Source organism: Thunnus thynnus, chromosome 13, assembly GCF_963924715.1.
Source record: "Thunnus thynnus chromosome 13, fThuThy2.1, whole genome shotgun sequence".
NCBI classification, from domain to species: domain Eukaryota; kingdom Metazoa; phylum Chordata; class Actinopteri; order Scombriformes; family Scombridae; genus Thunnus; species Thunnus thynnus.
The window spans coordinates 10,561,001-10,581,633 of NC_089529.1; the positions used below are offsets into that span (position 1 = coordinate 10,561,001).

At 40.5% G+C, this 20,633-nt stretch overlaps 3 protein-coding genes across 4 annotated transcripts; 2 read left to right on the top strand and 1 right to left on the bottom strand.

The window, feature by feature from the left end:
• Positions 1–2,457: 2,457 nt before the first annotated feature.
• Positions 2,458–8,782, top strand: plp1b (proteolipid protein 1b). Of its 2 annotated transcripts, none has more exons than XM_067607782.1 (7): positions 2,458–2,612; positions 4,541–4,727; positions 4,829–4,985; positions 5,215–5,392; positions 5,653–5,726; positions 5,935–6,000; positions 7,855–8,782. In XM_067607782.1, the coding sequence occupies exons 1-7, from the start codon at positions 2,609–2,611 to the stop codon at positions 7,924–7,926; spliced, it is 738 nt and encodes a 245-aa protein (XP_067463883.1). In that variant the 5' UTR covers positions 2,458–2,608; the 3' UTR covers positions 7,927–8,782. The 2 variants fall into 2 exon arrangements, with proteins under 2 accessions (XP_067463883.1, XP_067463882.1); XM_067607781.1 differs by lacking the exon at positions 2,458–2,612 and adding an exon at positions 2,682–4,158.
• A 61-nt stretch (positions 8,783–8,843) lies between these two features.
• si:dkey-125i10.3 (neurofilament heavy polypeptide) lies at positions 8,844–19,364 on the bottom strand. The gene is made up of 9 exons (XM_067607780.1): positions 19,324–19,364; positions 19,110–19,221; positions 18,750–18,827; positions 11,208–11,267; positions 10,965–11,057; positions 9,706–10,839; positions 9,535–9,597; positions 9,289–9,391; positions 8,844–9,189 (listed from the first exon to the last, which is right to left on the bottom strand). Exons 1-9 carry the CDS (start codon positions 19,331–19,333, stop codon positions 9,091–9,093), a joined length of 1,752 nt encoding a protein of 583 aa, XP_067463881.1. The 5' UTR covers positions 19,334–19,364; the 3' UTR covers positions 8,844–9,090.
• si:rp71-1d10.8 (uncharacterized) lies at positions 12,655–17,829 on the top strand. The gene is made up of 2 exons (XM_067607777.1): positions 12,655–12,972; positions 14,610–17,829. The coding sequence occupies exon 2, from the start codon at positions 14,620–14,622 to the stop codon at positions 15,916–15,918; it is 1,299 nt and encodes a 432-aa protein (XP_067463878.1). The 5' UTR covers positions 12,655–12,972; positions 14,610–14,619; the 3' UTR covers positions 15,919–17,829.
• Positions 19,365–20,633: the final 1,269 nt, after the last annotated feature.

Here is a 20,633-nt window from a genome sequence, read left to right on the forward strand (position 1 = left end):
AGTATGAACAGGAGGAATGAGTACAGCAAGAAAAACCTGTTTCAATGTTTATTTGGGCACCTGACCATTGTTAAAAATTATGAATCTATCATTTAACTACCTCCAACAACACAACAGACACACTTCTCCCAGTCCTCTTTGTCCTTGTGCTCCTCCTGCAGTTTTAGCACATCTTTGAAAATGTTGAAACGCAGCAGAGGCTGGTTGCAGTTTCCCCAGGTTTCAAACAGCCAGCAGATTATCATGAAAGACAATCAAACATGCAAACAAATAAACACCCGGTTGGAGAAGAGCTCAGTCCTCCTCTTACCTCATCATGCGGTAAAACAAATAATTCAGACGTCCGCCACAGGAGGTCATTGCCATTGAATTCACTTCTGACTGAGCCTGACACGTTCTTGTCCTTTGCTTGTTTGTTTGTTTGATGGCAGTTTGTTCACTTTGTCACAAGATAACATAACACAGATTACCATAGCAGGGATAGGAAGTGGTGCAAATATTTTTACAGGGCCCCCTCCTCCCCTGTATAAACACATGCAAATTACCACGTTCAATGCACAAATATTGGCAAGTGTATCTATCACACAGCAAATAGTTATGAGAATGACATACAGATAGATCACTGTGCCACGTACATACAGTATACATACACACTCACATTGACATATAGTGCACTCACAATGTAGTCAGTGCTGATCATGATATAGGTACCATTTTCTATCTGATTATGCAAAATGTATTATGATAAATGCAACTAAATAGCATTTTTGACTAAGTTGAAAGCTTGGAGAGTAATGTGTTTGTTCAAAATCAGCTCATGCATTAACTGATGACTGTCGGGCAGCCTTATTAAGTGTTACCCAATAATTCATCATCTGAGCTGCTCACATCCCTGACCACCATCTGCATCCGCTTTATTGGAATAGAGTTTATTCATAAATTAATGAATTGCCCTCTTCCTGTCACCCAAGCTAGCGAGCCTCTAAAACTTGTCCTCCTACCTAATCCCTTCCTTTGATTGTCAACATTATTGCTTATTCACATCTCACAAGTAAAGCTGACAGCCATTATACGCACTCACATACAGTACTTCAGGTTAATTAATGCTTCTCGTCTTCCCCCCCGTCCTCTCTCTCTCTCTCTCTCTCTCTCCAGCCTGGTTTTCTCAGAGATTTTAAAGGCATCATTCCTCTCCGCGCTTCTCCTTCAGCTTAACAATGCTCATGCCATTAATCCTCTCTGCATACTAATTACTTGATCTGTTATTGCTCAGAAGACAAAAGGAGACGGACTCACACCGAACAATTTACCAGTGGTGTGGGTTTTTTTTTTTCTTCTAACACGACATCTTTGAGGAGTGAATTGATGTCCAATAGCAAATCACTCAAAAATGTTCAGATTTTTTAAATGACCAGATGATCATTAAATGGATTATTGTCTGGCCCAACTGGTAAATCTGATGTCTCTGTAACTCAGGGTTAGTGATGCTGACTTACAAAGTGTAGTCTGTTACAAACTACTGATAGCATTTCATTTAAATATAATGCAATATAGTGTTATATAATGGCATGAGTATTAATGTCTTTTGATAACATTGTCCAGTTGTTTGCCATGGGTTCAAAATGGCAAGGAAAAATAAGATGAGGGGCTTCTCCAAAAAAAAAAAAACAAGATAGCATGGTGTTTTCTCCTGCCCCACACTAGCTTCTTTGTACTGAACCCAGCTTTGACATCAACTGGGTCAAACATGAGGGAGGGAGGGAAGGAGGGCAGCAGCTGGACCCGACCGTCAATGTCACCCTTGTTAGTCAACTTCATCAATGTCAGTCAGTGGCGTTTCGATTTATTTCACTCTTTTGTCTGTGCTTATACCTCTTATCTCTTTGTGTTTTTTTAAAGATGCTGCTCTGAGGACCCTCAGACCCGCTAATTATATCTTGCTGACGTGCAGCATGTGGTGTGTGCAGACAAACAAGACACACATGTTGACCATAAACAGATGAACTATTGAAAGCGAATGAAATGCCGTGCACTCTACACACTAAGGTGCGCAATAATTGAACAAATCTGAGGTGACAATGTGTAAAAATTGTTAGATAAGTGTCTTAGTTAATTTGCATTGTGCAGATTAAGTTATATATTATATAAATTATATGATGCATATTTCATCTATAAAAATGAAATGTAAATTATTTTAGATTGGCCAAAGTGTATAAACTGATTTAATCTGATAATTTGTGGATATACTGTTGTGTATAAAGTGTGCATGTAAAAACGTCTTACTTAATTACCCACATGTTAAGTCAAACAGCTAAAATGCAGCAAATCGCACCAAATACCAGAAAAAAACAGCGCATATTGGAATTTGTGACCCGCTTCTGTCCCCAGTACTGAACCCAGGGCTCTATAAATAATGACTGGCAGCTGAAATGGGACTTTGTGACTTTAAGATGTGACTCGGGGAGATGTGGTCTATCTATTGTTGATGAGACAAAAGCGCGAGTCAGATTCATATAGGAGTGGCGGGGAATAACTTCTCATATCCGCATATCACTACTCACAAAGCCACTCAGCAAAACTTCAATAACCCCCACACTTCTTTCTGGACATGGGTGAGTGCACAGAATCTTTAATAACTCTTATCATCTATTATTAATATGATTTGATGATGTGAATTTCAATAACTTACTACTGTAGCCTTTAATATGTGCTTTCTGGCCTTAGACATCATGTTGCCCTCATGCACTGTGGGCAAATTAATCCAGTGCTTTGATTTATCAAAATTATTCTGATATCCACCTATGGATTATACATTTATTGTGGATTTACCCTTTGCCCTTTGTTCCCAATATATGATATGAGTTAAACATAGAATGATGATTTCAGGGTACTGGAAAGAAAACAGCACATGGACTTCAACTTACTAGAAAGAACTCCTCATCACGTCCTCTAACCCCTTTTAACCATAAACTAGACCGAACTCAGCGTGGCTGACAGAGATAAGCAGTGACTCTCATCATGTCAAGGCCATACCAGGTCACTAATGTCAAAGAGTTCAGATACTCCCACACGTGTCATGGGTGTAAATGAGCAAATTTCCATGAGGACTGTGGACGCAAGCAACTTCTGATAACCATTTTCTGTCACTTACAAACAACTCGTGCCAACTTGTGCATATTTTATTTAACAGCTTTGTAGTCTTGATTGATTATCTGGCATCTACTGTAAATGCACTGATGCCTTTCGCAATGAATTCAAATATAATGGACTGTTTATCACTCAATCACTCTAACCACTGTTGCAGGGCGCAGCTGAGACGTGGGTGTCTGCAGGCACTATCGTTTTTTGGGACTCAACAGTCTTCCTGCTGTTACTATTTATACTTTTGTAGCAGTTTGTTTAACCAACAGCTTCTGTTCCTTCCAACTAAAATCCTTTAATTTGTGAAATTATCAGAATCTTTTATCACACTGATGTAATTTAGGCACCAAAGGATTTCACAATGTGTAGCAACAAAATTTCGAGTGGGGTTGTTGTTGTTGTTGTTGTGAAGTTATTCAAATTACCCCTCTCCTTCATTATGCTCCAACCCACTCTTTGAACACTTGAACCCAGCCCCCGCCTGCATTGACACTCAGTGGTACCAGTCTCAGCCAGCTGTGGATGGAGGATGGCCTGAGTAGTGACCTTGCCAGTGGAGTTGAGACCCCTCTGCCACTTCTTCCTGCTGTGTGCGTGTGTGTGTGTGTATTGTGGCACCATAGTCTTTGTTTGTTTGACATCACTGCCCTTTGTTCACCCCGATCATTGCAAACACAATGGATATTGTATTAACAGCCACAAAGAGAAGCTCTTTCTTCTAGCCCCTAAAGCCAATGTTTCACCACCATCTCTCGCTTGCCTGGTGACGCCTGTGACCGCTGGAGAAAGAGGGTTGGACCAGAGTTAGTAGGGGCTGAGCTGTGAGGTGTTGGTACAAGCAGAGGAGCCTCCGCATACGGATGAAATCAGCACAGAGAGGCTTATTTTACAGTAACAATACCTTGTAGGCAGCACTGTACATCACTGGTTGGCACTGGGATCCTTCTTGTTGTGGAGTACAGAATCAGAAGCAGCAAATGTTTCCGGTCAGGCAGCCTTGGCTTTGCAAAGCCTTAGGTGCTTTCCTCTATCCCATTTCTGCCAATGCATTTATTAACACTGTGGATATTTGCTACCTGCTTCAACAGCGCAGCTTACACTGGAAGAAGTGCATGAGGTTGTTGCGAAATCAGTGGTGACTGCTTTTGTTTGGACGCTTTATTGGGAACCGCTGCTTGAACTCGTGTTTGTCAGAGCTGTCTAATTTTTTTTTTTTTTTCTGTTGCTTTCTTGCCTGTTGGTGGGGTTTGGTGTATGCTCATGGATTTGCAGACAGAGCAAGGCCTATTTCATAGCTCCCCCAGAGGTTGATAGAGCTCCCCCACCGTGGCTTAGATGTGTTGTGTGGTTATATGTGCGGTGTGTGCCGCCTGTGTGCTGATATATTATGCCCCCTCAGGTTGTTATGATTGCTGTATCCGGTGCATTGGGGCAGTGCCCTACCCATCCCTGGTGGCCACCTTGCTGTGCTATGCTGGCATGGCATTATTTTGCGGCTGTGGGCACGAAGCGTTGTCCCAGACCGAAGTCCTCGTGGAGACTCACTTCGCCCGCAACGTTCAGGACTTTGTGGTCATGGCCTCCTTGTGAGTGATGCTTCAGTTGCATTCTCTGAATTGTGATTATAGACCTCTCAAGAACTGCTGCATTTTACTGCTTGACTGACTTCTCCCTATGACTCTCCCAGTATCAAATACTTCCAGTATGTGATCTATGGCCTGGCTTCATTTTTCTTCCTCTACGGTATCCTGCTACTGGCTGAGGGTTTCTACACCACAAGTGCTGTCAAGCAGACCTTTGGGGAGTTCAGGAGCACCCAATGTGGCCGCTGTCTCAGCCTGACGGTAAGAGAAAGGAGGGAGGGGGTGAAGAGGGAGGGGGAAATGTGATGTCAGGTCATTGTTAAGATGCTGAATGCAGGTTTGTTTTAACTTCTAAGCCCAATGAAATGCTCTTTGTTTCTGCGTAGATTCATGAATTATGGTTGATAGCTGATTTAATGACACCACATTTATCACACAGAGACCCGAACATCTCTATGACCTTATGTACTGCACTTTTTTATTTCCACAGTTTATCATCGTGACGTACATCTTGGCCTTCATCTGGCTGGCGGTGTTTGCCTTCACTGCTATCCCAGTCTTCTTCTTGTTCAACATGGAGCAGACCTGCCACAACATCAACATCCTGGCAGAAAGGGCCCCCAGCATTAATCAGCATAGCTGGATTTGCATGGACGCCAGGCAGTATGGTGCGTTGTTCTTATAATGACTGACCGCATGTCCACCTGATGAGAATGTTAATGTGTCCTTTAAAGCAATGAATTTAATCAGCGGATGCAAAACTAGTCATTAAATTAGTTATGAAATAATGAAGATAACTACACCTTTATATTAATTTATTTGCTGCTGCTTCCCTCATACGCTGTACGCAAGACAGATTTGGGAAATAGCTTTAACTCATTATGATTCAGCAGTGGTATGAGATACTTACATCATGTCTTTATTTAAGGACTGCTCCCTTGGAATGCAATGCCAGGCAAGTCTTGTGGGATGACCTTGGCATCTATTTGCAAAACCAGTGAAGTGAGTAGATAAATTCAATTTTTCATTTTACACCGTTCAGTATTTCAAATCTGCATCCTCACACTGGTCGAATTGTGGCAGTTTTATTAAGTATCAGATGGGTGTGTACGTGAGCATTTTTACATAATAGGATGACACAAACAGAGAAGGGATTGGTTAAATTTCATGAATGTATATGAAACTAACTGGTGTTTGTTATGTCTTACAGTTCCACGTCACCTATGACTTGTACATAGCTGCATTTGCTGGTGCTGGGATCACTCTCTTAGCACTGGTGAGCAATCGTTTTGATAATTTATATGCTATTGGGTATGATTAAATATTTAAAGTCTCCCTCCACTCATAAATGTGTTTTGCTTATTGTTACTTCATTTGGATGTTTGGATGAGTTTCACTGTGCAGAGTTTGACACAAAAAGGCTGTTTTCACATTCATCTGCTGAAGAGGGAAAGTTTCTTTGTGTTCACCTTAAATCTGAGTTTAATTCAGTGGAGCGTGATTTGTGACGTCACAACTAATTTGGAAGCCAATTGTGGTCCAATATGCAACCTACACAAGTGTGATGTGGAAACTTGAAGCCTCCAGTGCACAAACACTGAGAATGGACTTTACAGTGAAGCAGGAGACATCTTGTATTCATTAAACATTTTTGTATATTCCCAGATTCTGGAGGGAGAAAGAGGAGATGTCATTAAGATTTTATAACTAATTAACTGCACTTTGTTCTGGAACAAAACATGTCAGACACAAGTTATTATTCCAAGAAGACTATTTTTATATGCCTAAAACATGTCTGGAGGGGATCTTCAAGCATACTATAGTAAATACCACTATATTTAAAGGGGCAGTTCACCCAAATTACAAAAATACTGTACATATTTTAAAGTATTAAGCCATGCCAATAGTTTCTAGATACTTGTCTCTGTCACTCCAATACAATGGAGGTGAATGAGATTTATTTTGTGGTGCTCAAAGCATTGAGAAATATTTTTTTGTGTGTTTTTAATGCAGCAGCAAAATCTCTTCCAGGCCTCACTATTGAACTTTTTTTCAGTGGAACTACTTTCTACTGAAAAAATAGTTCCTATGAAGACTGCTCACAGCAAAGTATGTGGATTATCCACAGTAACAGAGACACTGTCAAATTCAGTTTTCAATACTGTGAGCGGCACACACTGTCCGTTGTAGACGTCCTGTGAGCATTCCTCCATCCAGGACATTTACAAGGGACGGTGTGTCAGTAAAGACAGGATTATCAAAGATCCCAGCCACCCCAACCACAGAGTGTTTCAGCTGCTGCCGTCTGGCAAGCGATACCGCAGCCTCAAGGCCTGGACCAGCAGGCTCCGGGACAGTTTTTTCCACCAAGCAACCAGGCTTATGAATAATGGACACTAATGGCCTGTTGCCTGTCTGTCTGTGACACACACACACACACGCAGACACACAGACATAGCTGTGCATACACAAACACACAAACATGCAAACAACTACACACACGTATGCACATTTATGGCAGAACCTACACACACACAGCATTTTACACACACTATACATTATTCATATTTTTTACTGTATTATATTTTTAGCACTACTTTTCTAGTACTATTTTTAGTACACACACAGCATTTTACACACATTATACATTATTTATATCATATATATACTTTTATTTTGTTGTATTATTTGGTGCTATTTTTACTGCTATTTCTATTGTTATATTATTGTTATCGTTGCTGCAGTGTCAAGGAGCCAAAACCCAAGAATTTTACCCTCTTATATTTGTATAATGGGACGTAACAATAAAGGAATCTTGAATCTTGAGCACCACAAAGAAAGTTCCACTCACCCTGTTTGTATTGGGCTGGTAGCAAAAATCTCAGAGGTTGATATCTCAAACACTAAGACAACTCAAAACTGTAAAACTGTTTAGTTGGATACAACTAGAGATGAATAAGAATTATTTTTATTTTTGTTTGTTTGTTTTGAGGGGTTTGTAATTTGGGTATACTGACCCTTTAAAATGATGCTGTACATGATTGTCCAAGTATATACTATATGTTCAAACCCATTTTTTCACCTTTTTCCTTCCTACTCTTCCTCCACCCATCAATGTCTTCCTTTGCAGTTTCTGTATATGATTGCCACCACCTACAACTACGCGATCTTGCGGTTCCTGGGAAGGAAAGGTATCCGCTAAGTGCAGTCAACCCCATCCTCTGGCTATGAGATGGACAGTCTACTCTTCATCCTCTGGGAAACAGCGACTTCCAAACACCTGGATCACCTGCTAGTTTTTCTTTAGACGTGTCCAATAACAGACAGAAATATTTCTCATCACTGTTTTGTATGAGCAACAGACAGAGAGATGAAGATAATTCATTCCCAGCAGTGAGCTCTGGCCTTCTCGTCAAATCCTCCTCTCAGATGATTCTCTTAGCTTTGTTGTTCATCTGCCTCTTAGCAGGTTGCATCTCCTGTCTTATCCTTTTTTGTGACGCTTCATTGGCGCTGATGCCGTTGTCAGATTGTGATGTATGACGTTTCATGAATAATTAAGAGCAGTGACAGCTCGCCCTGCAAATCATAACCGCATGCACACCATTCAGTGTTTACTGATGCATATATTGGTTCTATGAATATGATTTTGCCGCTGCCTCATTATCACCATCTTATGTATCAACATTATGTGAACTAAAGCGAGTGAAGCTGAATGTACCAAAGTTTTCTTGGAGGTTAGGTGTCACCTGCCATCGCCTCTGTTTACCTTCACTTACGATACATGTACTTTTCATTCACTAACAATGCATTTTTGCTTTGTTTAAACACCACTGTGTGGGGGGGAAACAAATGCATGTATCCATTTTCCTGGAGGTGTTTTGGTTACTGCTTAAGATAAGCTGTTTTTATGTTGCTGAAGTGTTGATTCTTCCACATTTAACAATAACTTGCCTCCAGGTGACTCATGTTTAATGTGTAGCCCTGCTACTTACTGAGCTGGATTGTGTTGTGTGTGCTCAAATGAAATTAAAGCTGATTAAACAATTTAAATCTGAGGCATTAAATTGTGGTTTTATTTTAACCATATACTGTATGTTGCAATAAAAATCTTCCCTGTTGATTGTTAAGTATTTCATTTAATCATCTTTGGCGATAAACAATATACTGCTCAAGCGTTCCACAACAGAATAGTTCATCCTGACAATACACTGTGCCCTAAAAACTTCCAGTGGGGAAACTGGTTCAAAAGAAAGATACAGAGTGAAGGCAACAGCGGTGAGGTTCTCAGTCCAAACAACACATTTATCACAGTGTGCTTTGAGTCTTCCAAGGCGACACATTTGTCCCAGTTATGGCTTCAGGTCTAGAGAGCTTTCGCAAAGCATCCACCACAGTGGATCAGTTGGTCATGCAGGAACATGGGAGTCAACAAATCTCCCAGGGCCTCAGCGCACACACCACACTGCAAAAACATACTCAGTATTAACATTATGCAAAGACAAGAGTCAATAAAAAAAATTATATATTTAATATATGGGTAGGTAAAGAAGACAAAACGAACCTTTAGACATTCAGGGTGGTAGCTCACCAGAGGTTCGTTGAATGTGATCTTGACACTTCCGTCAATTATTTCGTCACAGAATGAACAAACTGCTTTGCCATCCCTGAAAGAAAGTGTTAAAAAGACCATCACCTTTGTTAATGTTTGTGTGGCTTTGTAACAAAGTATTGACTTTGCATAATTCACATACTATTTACATAAAATTCCAAATGATTTAGACTTTAATGTGAGACACTACACACCCACCTGGTCTTATACAGAGTTTTTGTAGATTGTTGCTCCTCCACAGGTTTTTCAAATGTTTCAGTGCTACAAATAAATTGTCATCAGCAAAGAATAATTGTGTTTTATTGTACACAAGTGAAAACGTGAATATGAAAAACAGTAAATGCTTTTATATTTATTGAGCTTACTAACTTGTTGGCATCATCAGACTTTTGATCTGGTTTCACCTCCTCTGAGTGGGATTGTTTTGGATCTTCCCCGGGTTCAGGATCAGCTTCAGCTGTGGGTGCCTCCACATCTAATGCATCTGTCAGTTCAATGGCTTTTACAACTATCTTATCCTGAACAGCTTCAACATCTGAAGCTGTCGCAGGTTCAACAGCATCCTCGATCTTCATCTCCGTCGCATGATCTGTTGTAGTCTCGGGTGCTGGTTCGACAGCAGCTTGGACTTCACCCTTGCTTTCTTCTTCAGCTCTGGTGTTTAGAGCTGACTGTGCTGGTGCTGCAGACTCTACAGACTTGACAGCAGTATCAGTAGCAGGTTGAGTGGGCGATTCGGATACAGTATCAGCCAGTAAATCAGGGACAGGTGCCGTGCTGTTTTGGATAGCAGCTTCTTGTGCTGCTGCTGCCGCATTAGTCACAGCGGGAGTTTCAGGCAATGACTCCTCCACAACCTCAGCTACAGCTTCAACAGTTTCTTCTGTGTACTTTTCTGGAGGACATTTCTCACAACTCCCCTCTGCTGGATGTGTAGTTGATTCCTCTCCTGCAGGCTCGTGATTTGTCACATTTGTTGGCTCTGTTTCAGTTGAAGGTTCTACTTCGGGTTTTAGTTCGACTGTGAGCACAGCAGGGACCTCAGCAGCGTCTTTACTCTCCTCTGTCGCTGCCTCAGCTGAGGTTTTTGCAACAGGAGCTTCCACGTGAACAGCTGCAGATGCCTCAGCAGCCCCCTTATTGTATTCTACATCTGACAGGTCAACTGGTGCGTCGACATGTTCTTTCTTCTTTTCTGCAGTTGTGTCGGCCACAGGTTGTTCAGCTGGCTCCACAGGAGACACTGCTTCTGTTTTTTCCTTTGAAACTGGCTGTGTCTCACCATTTTGGATAACTTCTGCATGAGAAGCTGTAGAGGCCTCAACAGCCTCCTCATTGTGTTCTACCTTTGACTGGTCAACAGGTGTATCAACACATTCTTCCTTCTTTTCTGGAGTTGTTTCGGCAACTGATTGCTCAGCTGGCTCCACAGGAGACACAGCTTCTGATTTTTCTGGTTGTGCCTCACCAGTTTGGGCACGTTCTTCTGAGGATGCTTGGGGCCTGTAATAAGGAAAGTTGCTTATTCCCAACTATGCAAAATGAACAAATGATTAAAAAAAATCCCTACACTCAGCATCTGTTAATTCTATACTTGCAGTTACAGTCAGTAGAGCTCTTATACTTACTTTGTATCATCTGTAGTCTCCACTGTTGACCCCTCAGGCTGAGCATCTTTTTTGGGAGGTATAACTTCACTATTTGCCTGATTAGCTGAATCACTAATATAAAGAACAGAAAAATGTGCAGATTAATTTAATCTTCCACTAACATTCAATATTTGGTTTAAATGTAAAACTTGCTTAACAGATATTGGACTTAACTGGGATTAATAATGAGGTACATACATTAATAATGAAGTACATACATACCCTTCAGAGGGAACTAACTGTGTCTTTTGGTGTGGAGGGCTCTGTGGAGTCTCTACTGATCTACAAGGAAGGAATAAGAAACTCATCATGAACTTTGACATTTATAACCTTATAGCAGGCTACAAAACAGTAGCTAAATAATTCTTCACTGCTGATGAAAGATTCCATCAGCTTTAAACTAGTAGTAGCCTAGTAGTACTAGTAGTATCTCCTTTGGGACAATAAGGCACACCTATCTATCTATCTATCTATCTATCTATCTATCTATCTATCTATCTATCTATCTATCTATCTATCTATCTATTTATCTATCTATCTATCTATCTATCTATCTATCTATCTATCTATCTATCTATCTATCTGTTTGTCTGTCTACAACAGGTAATTGTAAAACATATACTTTTTTACTGAATATGGTATCGACAGATAAAACCTGTTCAGTGTGGAATGATGTGAAGTGTGGCAGTTTCAGCATATGACTTTATTTATTATTTTACACAATTTTTCAAGTCTGTCTTAAAACAATAGTCAGGTACCTAAATAAACACTGGCACATGTTGTTTCTTGCTATAATCATTCTTGCTATTCATACTGACCATTAAAAAATCCCTTCATAATGCACTTATAATGGAAGTGATTGGGACCAAAATCCACAGTCCTGCTTCTGTGCAAAAATGTATCTGAAGTCAATATGAAGCTTCAGCCATCCAAATGAGTCACATCAAGTATCTTTCAATTTTACAGTCTTTTTAGTGGCAAGGTCCCTCTTTTTGTTACTATACTCCCACCGCAGCTCAACAGGGAAACACTGTCCGAGGAAACACAAAGAGGGAGGTTGATGCTAAAAAGACTGTAAATGTGGCAGATATCACTTGATATGACTAACTCAGACTGCTGGAGGCTCATATAAGCTTCAGATTTGAATGCATTTTTGCAGAAAATGACTGTGTGAACACACTGTGGATTTTGGCCATCATTTATATTGAAAGCACATTTTAAGGGGATCTTTTAATTGCCAGTATGAACAGAAGGAATAATAACAGCAAGGAAAACCTCTTTCACTGTTCATATGGACACCTGAATGTTGTTTTAAGACACACTTGAAAAATTGTGAACCTATCCATTAGTGTGATGCAATTTATTGAGTTTATACTTCGACGACGCTTATTTTTGTAACAGGAACTGCCAAACTTTTATTTTGAAGAAACTATCATAAACTTCCGGGTTTGTTGTGATTGGAGGCAGTAGCGTTATTTTTTCCCACCCGCATTCTGTGAAGACCCGCCCTACCCTGCCTCTGATTGGCTTTGGTCGTGATATTCTTACCCTGTTCTTAACCAATCTCACTCCTCATGACTAAACCTAACCAATCTAACCAACGACAGTAACAAAATCTAGCCAATCAGAGGCAGAGAAGGGCGGGACTTCTCAGAATGCGGGTGGGGCAAAGGCAAGGAGCGATAGTGCTTCTTTACTCTTGTCATGCTAGGAAGGGGAAGCAATGCTAAACTGTTAGACTGTAACCGCGTCATTTCAACTTTCTGTAGCCGACAGACATTAAGTGACAACCGCAGAAGACACACTACTACCTGGTTTCTGTTTTAAGCGTAATTTGTTGTCTGAAATACCACCACGGCTCACATTATTGTTAGTCTGCAAGCTGTAACGTTAACGACACGTTACGGTGTGTGGCGTCAAAACAACCAACATTTGACGAGTTTTCTTCTGTCCCACACTGAATATCTCTCCTGACTCCACAAGACCAGTAAGTCAGTTGGTATTATAACAGTTTTCCCGACGTATAAGGGCAGCTTTGACTGTCATACAGTTGGAAATACTAATACATAATATTGTAGTAGCTGAATGCCGAAGGTGAAGTTGGCTTCCTATTCAAGATTTAAGAAGGAATTTTAGGGAAACTTAAGGCTCATATTCCTGTTAGGATATTTAGAGTTGTCCAACAGACAACAGGCTAATTTACAAGATAACATTAAACCAAGTAAACCTGGACTAAATTAAAGGATAGGTTCACAATTTTTCAAGTGTGTCTTAAAACAACAGTCATGTGTCCATATGAACAGTGAAAGAGGTTTTCCTTGCTGTAATTATTCCTCCTGTTCACACTGACTGTTCCCTTCAAATGTGCTTTCAGTGTAAGTGATGGGGGACAAAATCCACAGTGTGTTCACATTTTTATGCAAAAATGCATCTAAAAATGTATCTGAAGCTTATATTAGGCTTCAGCAGTGTAAGTTAGTCATATCAACTGGATATCCGCCACATTTACAGTGTTTTTAGCATAAAATTCCCTCTTTGTATTTCCTCAGTGTTTCCCTGTTGCACAGAAGGAGGCTTGTGGATTTTGTCCTCATCACTTACATTGTAACTGCATTATGAAGGGATCCTCTAATGCAGTGGTTCTCAACCTGAGGTCCAGGGACCCCCAGGGGTCCTTGAGGGGGTTCCGGGGGGTCCCCAGAAAAATAGGGAATATTTTAATTTCACTATTATTTCATTGAATAGAAGTTAGCCCAATGACAGAATGCATAAGAATCACTATTCTGTTTGCAGGTGTCACACTCTTTGCTGTTAATCAGCCAATCTGCAGTATAGACTGTTATGGAATAACTAAATCTTATCATATGGCGATCCCTGAGACTACATCTTATCAAATACAGGCCAGCTGCCTGATGTATCAATTGGGGGGTCCTTGACACCAGAAGGTTGAGAATCACTGTTCTGATGGTCAGTATGAACAGCAGGAACGATTACAACAATTGTGAACCTATCCTTTAACATGGACAACTTGGACAGCTGTAAATACTGTCAGAACTTTTGTGTCCTGGAGGTAGATTTATTTCCTTGTCATACAGTCATCAGGTTTGACTCATCAGTGTTTTACAGACCTTGACTTATGTGGATGGATGTCTGGATGTTTTATTCTGTTTTCACAAATAAAATAAACTGATTTGACCAATCCAAATATGAAATTTTTCATAAAGTTGGTGTGTGTGGTCTGCATAAAGAAAAATAGCAAAATGATCCCTTTTCTTTCTCCATAAATGAAAAAAGTTTTCATAAAGAACAGACAGCATCTCTTAATGCCTGTTTGACAACTTTAAAGTAAAAATTCCCCTTCAGTTTGGATCAGAAAGAGGGAGTGATGTAATCCCTGTACCCATCAGGAAAATGAACAGACAGAGCTGTGTGCAGTCTGTGGTTCAAGGTGAAAGTGTAGATAAAAGGGGAGGAAGAGTGAATAACACTGAAGGTCTCTCTGAACAGGTTTTATTTAATTAAGTGATGTTTGAATTTTGCGATACTCACAACCCATAATTAGGCTGTATTTGTTGTTGCTATCTCATTACATCATTCATGCCTGCATTTTCTGTGCCATCCTAGGGAAAAAAAAATGCCATCGAGAAATCATCTTGACAAAATCGGGAGGAAAAAGAAGAAGAAATGGACAGAGGAGGCCATGGAGCGCGCACTGATCGAGGTGAAGTCGGGGAAGTGCACGGTGAGACAGGCTGCCAAGGAGTTTGGAGTCCCTAAATCTTCACTGGGGGACAGAGTCAGTGGACGGGTGACACCAGGGAGTCGCAGCGGGCCAGCTCAGCTTATAACCTCTGCTGACGAGGAACTGCTGGTGGAGTTCTCCTTGTACATGTCCAAGCATGGATTCCCACTGACTAAGCAGCAGCTGGTGTCCTTCGCCTCTTCGATTTATAAGCGGCAGCACCGGAGAGTGGCGTTCTCTAAGCTGGGCCAGACCTGGTGGCTCAATTTTAGGAAACGGCAAGAAAAGAATATTACCATCCAGCCGGCAGACAATGTTGTCCGCGGGAGGACAGTGTGTGTAAGGAAGGAAGCGGTGGATCAGTTTTTTCACTTGCTGAGCACCGTCATGGACGCTCACGGGCTGAGGGACAAGCCTCACCAAATCTTAAACTGCAATGAGACGGGCTTTCAGCTGGGCAGGAAGAGGGTGATTCTTCCCAAATCTGCCAGTCTGGGCTGCAAGCCAGCACCAGGCTCCAGGGACCACATCTCCGTCCTGGCTTGCTTTAGTGCAGCTGGAGAGGACATTGCCCCGTTTATTATCTACTCAAAAGCCTACCCAGGCGGAGTATGCTACAAGACTCAAGGGCCGCCAAACGCCCTGTATGGATGGTCGGACTCGGGGTGTATCAACTCTGAGCTTTTCAAGAAGTGGTTCCTCAAACATTTCCTTGTGCAAGCGCCAAAGGAGCGTCCACTGCTGCTGATTTTTGACGGCCACAAGTCGCCCGTGAACCTGGAGGTGGTGGAAGCTGCTCGTAAGGAGGACGTTATACTTCTGTGCCTCCCGCCTCATTGCTCTCACGTCCTGCAGCCACTCGATGCGGGTCTCTTTGCACTCCTGAAGCAGCGCTTCGCAGCACTGATTGGTGACGGTTGTACCACTGATACTCACTTTGCAGTCAGCAAGAAGGAGTTCTCAGGTGTGTTTAAGGGGACGTATCAGGTAGCGAAAGAGGAGGAGGGTGTCAGGATTGTCAAGGAAAGCTTTAGGAAATGTGGTATCTACCCGCTGAACCACTTCGCCATTAATGAGGAAAATTTAATGCCATCGCACAGCACGGGCCCAGCAGCCGGACCCTCATTGTCCTCATCAGCACAGGGGATGCACACTGTAGGAGACCTCACTGCTGCTGGACCCTCGTCCTAACAGGGAACATTGATTGACTGCATAATTCAAACTCAAAATCAAAATCTGAATGTAGGGCTGGGCAATATATCAATATTATATCAATATCGTGATATGAGACTAGATATCGTCTTAGATTTTGGATATCATAATATCGTGATATAGCATAAGTGTTGTCTTTTCCTGGTTTTAAAGGCTGCATTACAACAAAGTGATGTAATTATCTGAACTTACAGACTGTTCTAGCTGTTCTATCATTTTCCTTTACCCACTTAGTCCTTATATCCACTTAACTGATGATTATTTATCAAAAATCTCAATAGCGAACCCTACAATATTGTCGCATTATCAAAATCAATTTGTCCAAAAAAATTTGATTGAATTTGATTTTGTCCATATCGCCCAGCTTTACCTCAATGAACAGAGATCAGTTCTATCATTTGAAACACTGAATGGATTTACACTCCTGCATGAGTATTGTGCACCGCCTCCCCCAGCCTCCCCTCACAGTGCTGTGTTTGTCAGCTTACCAGAAGAAGGGGGCGTGTTGATGTTAATTACTTGCCAACATTGTGCTCAGATTTAGTAATTGAGGTTTTATATCTGATGTACATTGTTTGAATGCTGTACAACAGTGTTTCCCAACCTGGTGGCGACCCAACAGAAAGAAAATGATATATTTCTGGTACACAAAATTGTGAGTTTCCTCTAATTGTTGCATTTATCTTGTGAAATATTGGATGTTTTCACCTCTTTGGGCCTCTAAAAATCCTTCAAATGAAACAATCTGTGAAAAAAATACCACTTTTTGGTCAAACTGCTCACAGTTCATGTTCCAATTAAGGCGAGACGAAGGTTCATAAGTAGATGTTGCTTTTTTGTAAGAGGTCAAAAGCCAAAGAGGTTGGGAACTACTGCCTTACAACATTCATATCACCACAAATTTAACCTCAGCTCTGTCATTTTTCTTGCATGAGATTGACAGTCAGTCAGCCAGCTAGCTAAGCTAACTAGCATTAAGCGGTTATGGAGCCCAGACAGTAAGCTGTAGGCTAGTCTACAAGGTATACACTGTGAGCTAGCTTTCTAATTCTGCTCTTTACTGATCAAACTGGTTGTTTACTCATTTAATGTAATATTTATTCAGCTAACATAACAAACAGTATGAGAACAGATTCATCTCATTATCCTGAACAAAGATAAAAGCACAGATTCAGAACACAGTGTGTTATGTAGCTCGAGACACTCTGTAATTGCAGGAACTCGTACAGTAAATGTGAAAATGTAGTCAGAGTTTGAGGGCTGGTGAAAGTTATTTTGGTTCAGTATCCATGCAGAAGATTTGTAAGTGTTATTTTCTTTGTGATGTTCCAGCCTACTGTGAAACACTGAGAGAACGGCAGCATAAACAATGTTTCCTTCAAACTGATAGAAGGGAAATGATAAAAAAATGAAACCATAGACTCCATTCGGTTGTGAATCTTCTGTTCCTTTGCTGAATGTACGTGGCTTATTAAATAGTTATGAGAGGAATATTTCTATAAAAAACCTAAGAACTATCGAGGAAAGTTTAGTCCTTGTGCATGTTCAGATGTGTAATGTTTCCTATTCACTCAGTAGAAGGGAGCCTACAGTATGATCTCAGGGATAAAATCCAGAATAAATGTATTTTTGCAGCACAAACGTCTCCATAAGCTTAATAATTAATGACAAGAGCTTGTACGTTCTTTTGTTTTTTTAACAAAGTGTGTATGTGTTACGGACGTGTTCAAGTCAGGTGATGTAATATGAACGCAATAGCTACAGCTGGCACAATACCCAGGCAGGGAACACTACTGTATGTATTAATAATTATAATTACTGTCTAAACAGTCGCTGAATGTTTCAGAACATCTCTTCGTCTATTTACAACATAAAGTACATAACTCTGAATATGGCTTTTAAAAATGTACAATAATTGAATAACATTTTCTAGAAAACAATCATGACATTTTATGCTCAGCAGAATAATGAGATTCGTACAGCTCAGATCGAGGATTCATATTTCTATAATACTGAGAGGACACTTTTGACATTGAAGGGAAAATATTCAGGTGTTGTATGTTTCTGTTTGCCTTGAGGGAAAATATTTCAGTAAAGATTTTACGGTATTCAGATTAATGCTTCATCAACCAGCACAGGTCAGCCTGCAGCGTACTGAAGGTCTTTATGGATGCAGCAGAGCTGCCCCAGAGCTCAGTTAATGTTTATGTATGTTAATATCACAGATGGTGATTTGTGCCTGAAGTCCTTATACATTTTTTAGTTATTATTCACTGACACAACAAAGTCAAAGGACAATTTCACTTTGACTTGCAGGACTGCCACCACATGGTTCCACTGAACTGGTCCTCTGATATTTAAATAACCTGTGGCTCAAATTATTTTTGCTTTACTGCATTTTTAAACCTGAAAGTAAAATACATTGTTAATTACACATATAAAAGAATGACCATTTATCAAAAGCAAATGACAGATTTAAAACTGTTAAACTCACCTTTATCTGATATTATTTCATATGATCTCATAACTTTTACTGTGTTATCTTGAGAATCTTGGTGTCCATTTACTTCTCTACTCCTTTGTCATTTTTACCCTTCAAATATTCAAATCAACCATCACATTTGCAAAATCACAGAGTTAGTTTCTAAAGATGGTCAGACAATAGTGACGTTTGTAAAAGCGACTCAATAATTTGCTCCCTGACATGTTTCTTCCTTAGTGAGGGTTTGTTTGTTTGTTTTTTGAGACACTCTGCAACACCTTTTAAAGATAAGCATCAACGTTCAGATCTGAATGTTGATAGCACTTACCCGAATTTCTTGGCTGTGGAGAGGACATACGACTTCTGCCTGACTGGAACAGGTTTGGTCTCCGCAGCACAGTCCCCACTGCAAGACAGAGGAAATGTGTTGTGAACAAGCAGCATATTTGTGGCACCATTTGTCTTGTAAAATGTCAGTTTTATGATGTAGGACTATTAGAAAAACTGGCCAACAGCTTTGATGTTTTTTTCTGAAAATACAGCAAGAGTGACTACATCAGTAAGATACAGGAAAGCAAGATGGCTTCAAATTTGTATTCATGCGATTAATTGAATAATTGCTTTAAATTAACACTTTATTTTTGAGTCTGCATCTATATCATCATCTATATGGCTTTTCTCAATATACCATGCTTCCTCTTGCTCTTCCTTCGCCTGCTTTGATCTGTGGATCCAACTGCCATCATTTTTCAGCAAAGTCCGCACCCTGGTGGTTAGAAGCACCCGGTCTCTGTCAACATCTACCACACACACACACACATACTTTCTGTGAGTCCTGGGTACTCAGAACACTCTTTAAAGGTTCGTCTTATTAAGGGGTAAAATAGTGGATTCAAACATACCTTTTGACATGATGCTGATATTTTCTCAGATGTTCAACCTGATGAATTTATTTAAAGGTCAAAAAGGTGAGAATACAAACTTCCATATATTTAATAAAACAGTTACCACAGTGTACAGAATTGTGATACAAAATACAGCAAATACTTTCTATCTTTTTCTCTCTTAAATCTTTCCATCCTTTCACTGCTGACTCGAGTCCTGTTTAATGACACAGCATCTCGTACACAACCCCCAACACTGCCTTCTGCCCCGAAACTCAGCATGACTCAGACTATGAAAGTGACATTTAAGCATTTAACATTTCTTACCAACCCCTCTGGACAACTACGTTCTGTTTATTTAGAATTTGGAGCATCGATAAAAAACTAAAATGGAATATTTTATTACACATGCTCTTCACATTTCAGGTTCAAATGTCAGCCTGACAGGATTAATAAAATAAACTCTGAATGTTAACTCCTGCTCTGTGTTTACAGTTTTGTGTCCTGTCACACTCTGCAGCTTGTGTGTGTTCTCTTTGAGCTCCTGTTAACATTTTGACCTGCACTTAGTGTTTTAATCTCTTGTGATGAATCTCTCCAGAGATGCGCCAGCGCCAATTAACCAGATCAAATTCATTATGCTCAGAAAATTAAAGCGATTCTGACTTTGTAATGAGCTCTTAAGCTGCACATCTAATGAATATGAAATCGTAAGTGGTGTGAAGTTCATTCTTGTTGTGTTCTCACCTGTTCAGGTCAGATGTGTGAGCGCTGTCAGAGCAGAGCGATGTCGAACCTCCTCTGGGTCTCTGTCTCAAACAGGCAGGCAGGTAGAGTCACTTCAACCTGAGCCCCAACCCCCCCCCAATCATTCAGATTCCACCCCCTGCTAGTCTGGAGTGCCACACCTGGATGCTGCTATGCAGGTTAACCGAGTGGGTGGGTGGGTTGTTATTCATGGCAACCACAGTGTGTGTAGACAGGTGCTATTGTTTTATAGTTTCACATTTCTGGTTTAAGTTTATAATGTCAAATTCCAGAGATGTTTTCCTGCCAGATTTTGACAACCACACTTTCCTGAGAACCAAATGAAAAGCTTTCATCAGTTTTATAACCTTTTTTATCAATAGTTTTTGTGTTAATCTCCTTTAATGTGTGTAACAAGTTTACAGTATTTAAACCAAACCTACAATTTAGTACTTAACAGTGTTTTTTTTATATACTGACTTTAGTCTCACACACTATACCTACTACACTGAAAGCCCGCATCTGAGTAGCTGAAGACATTTCATCAAAAACCTTTTTGTGTTGCTTCACTCTCAGCTTCC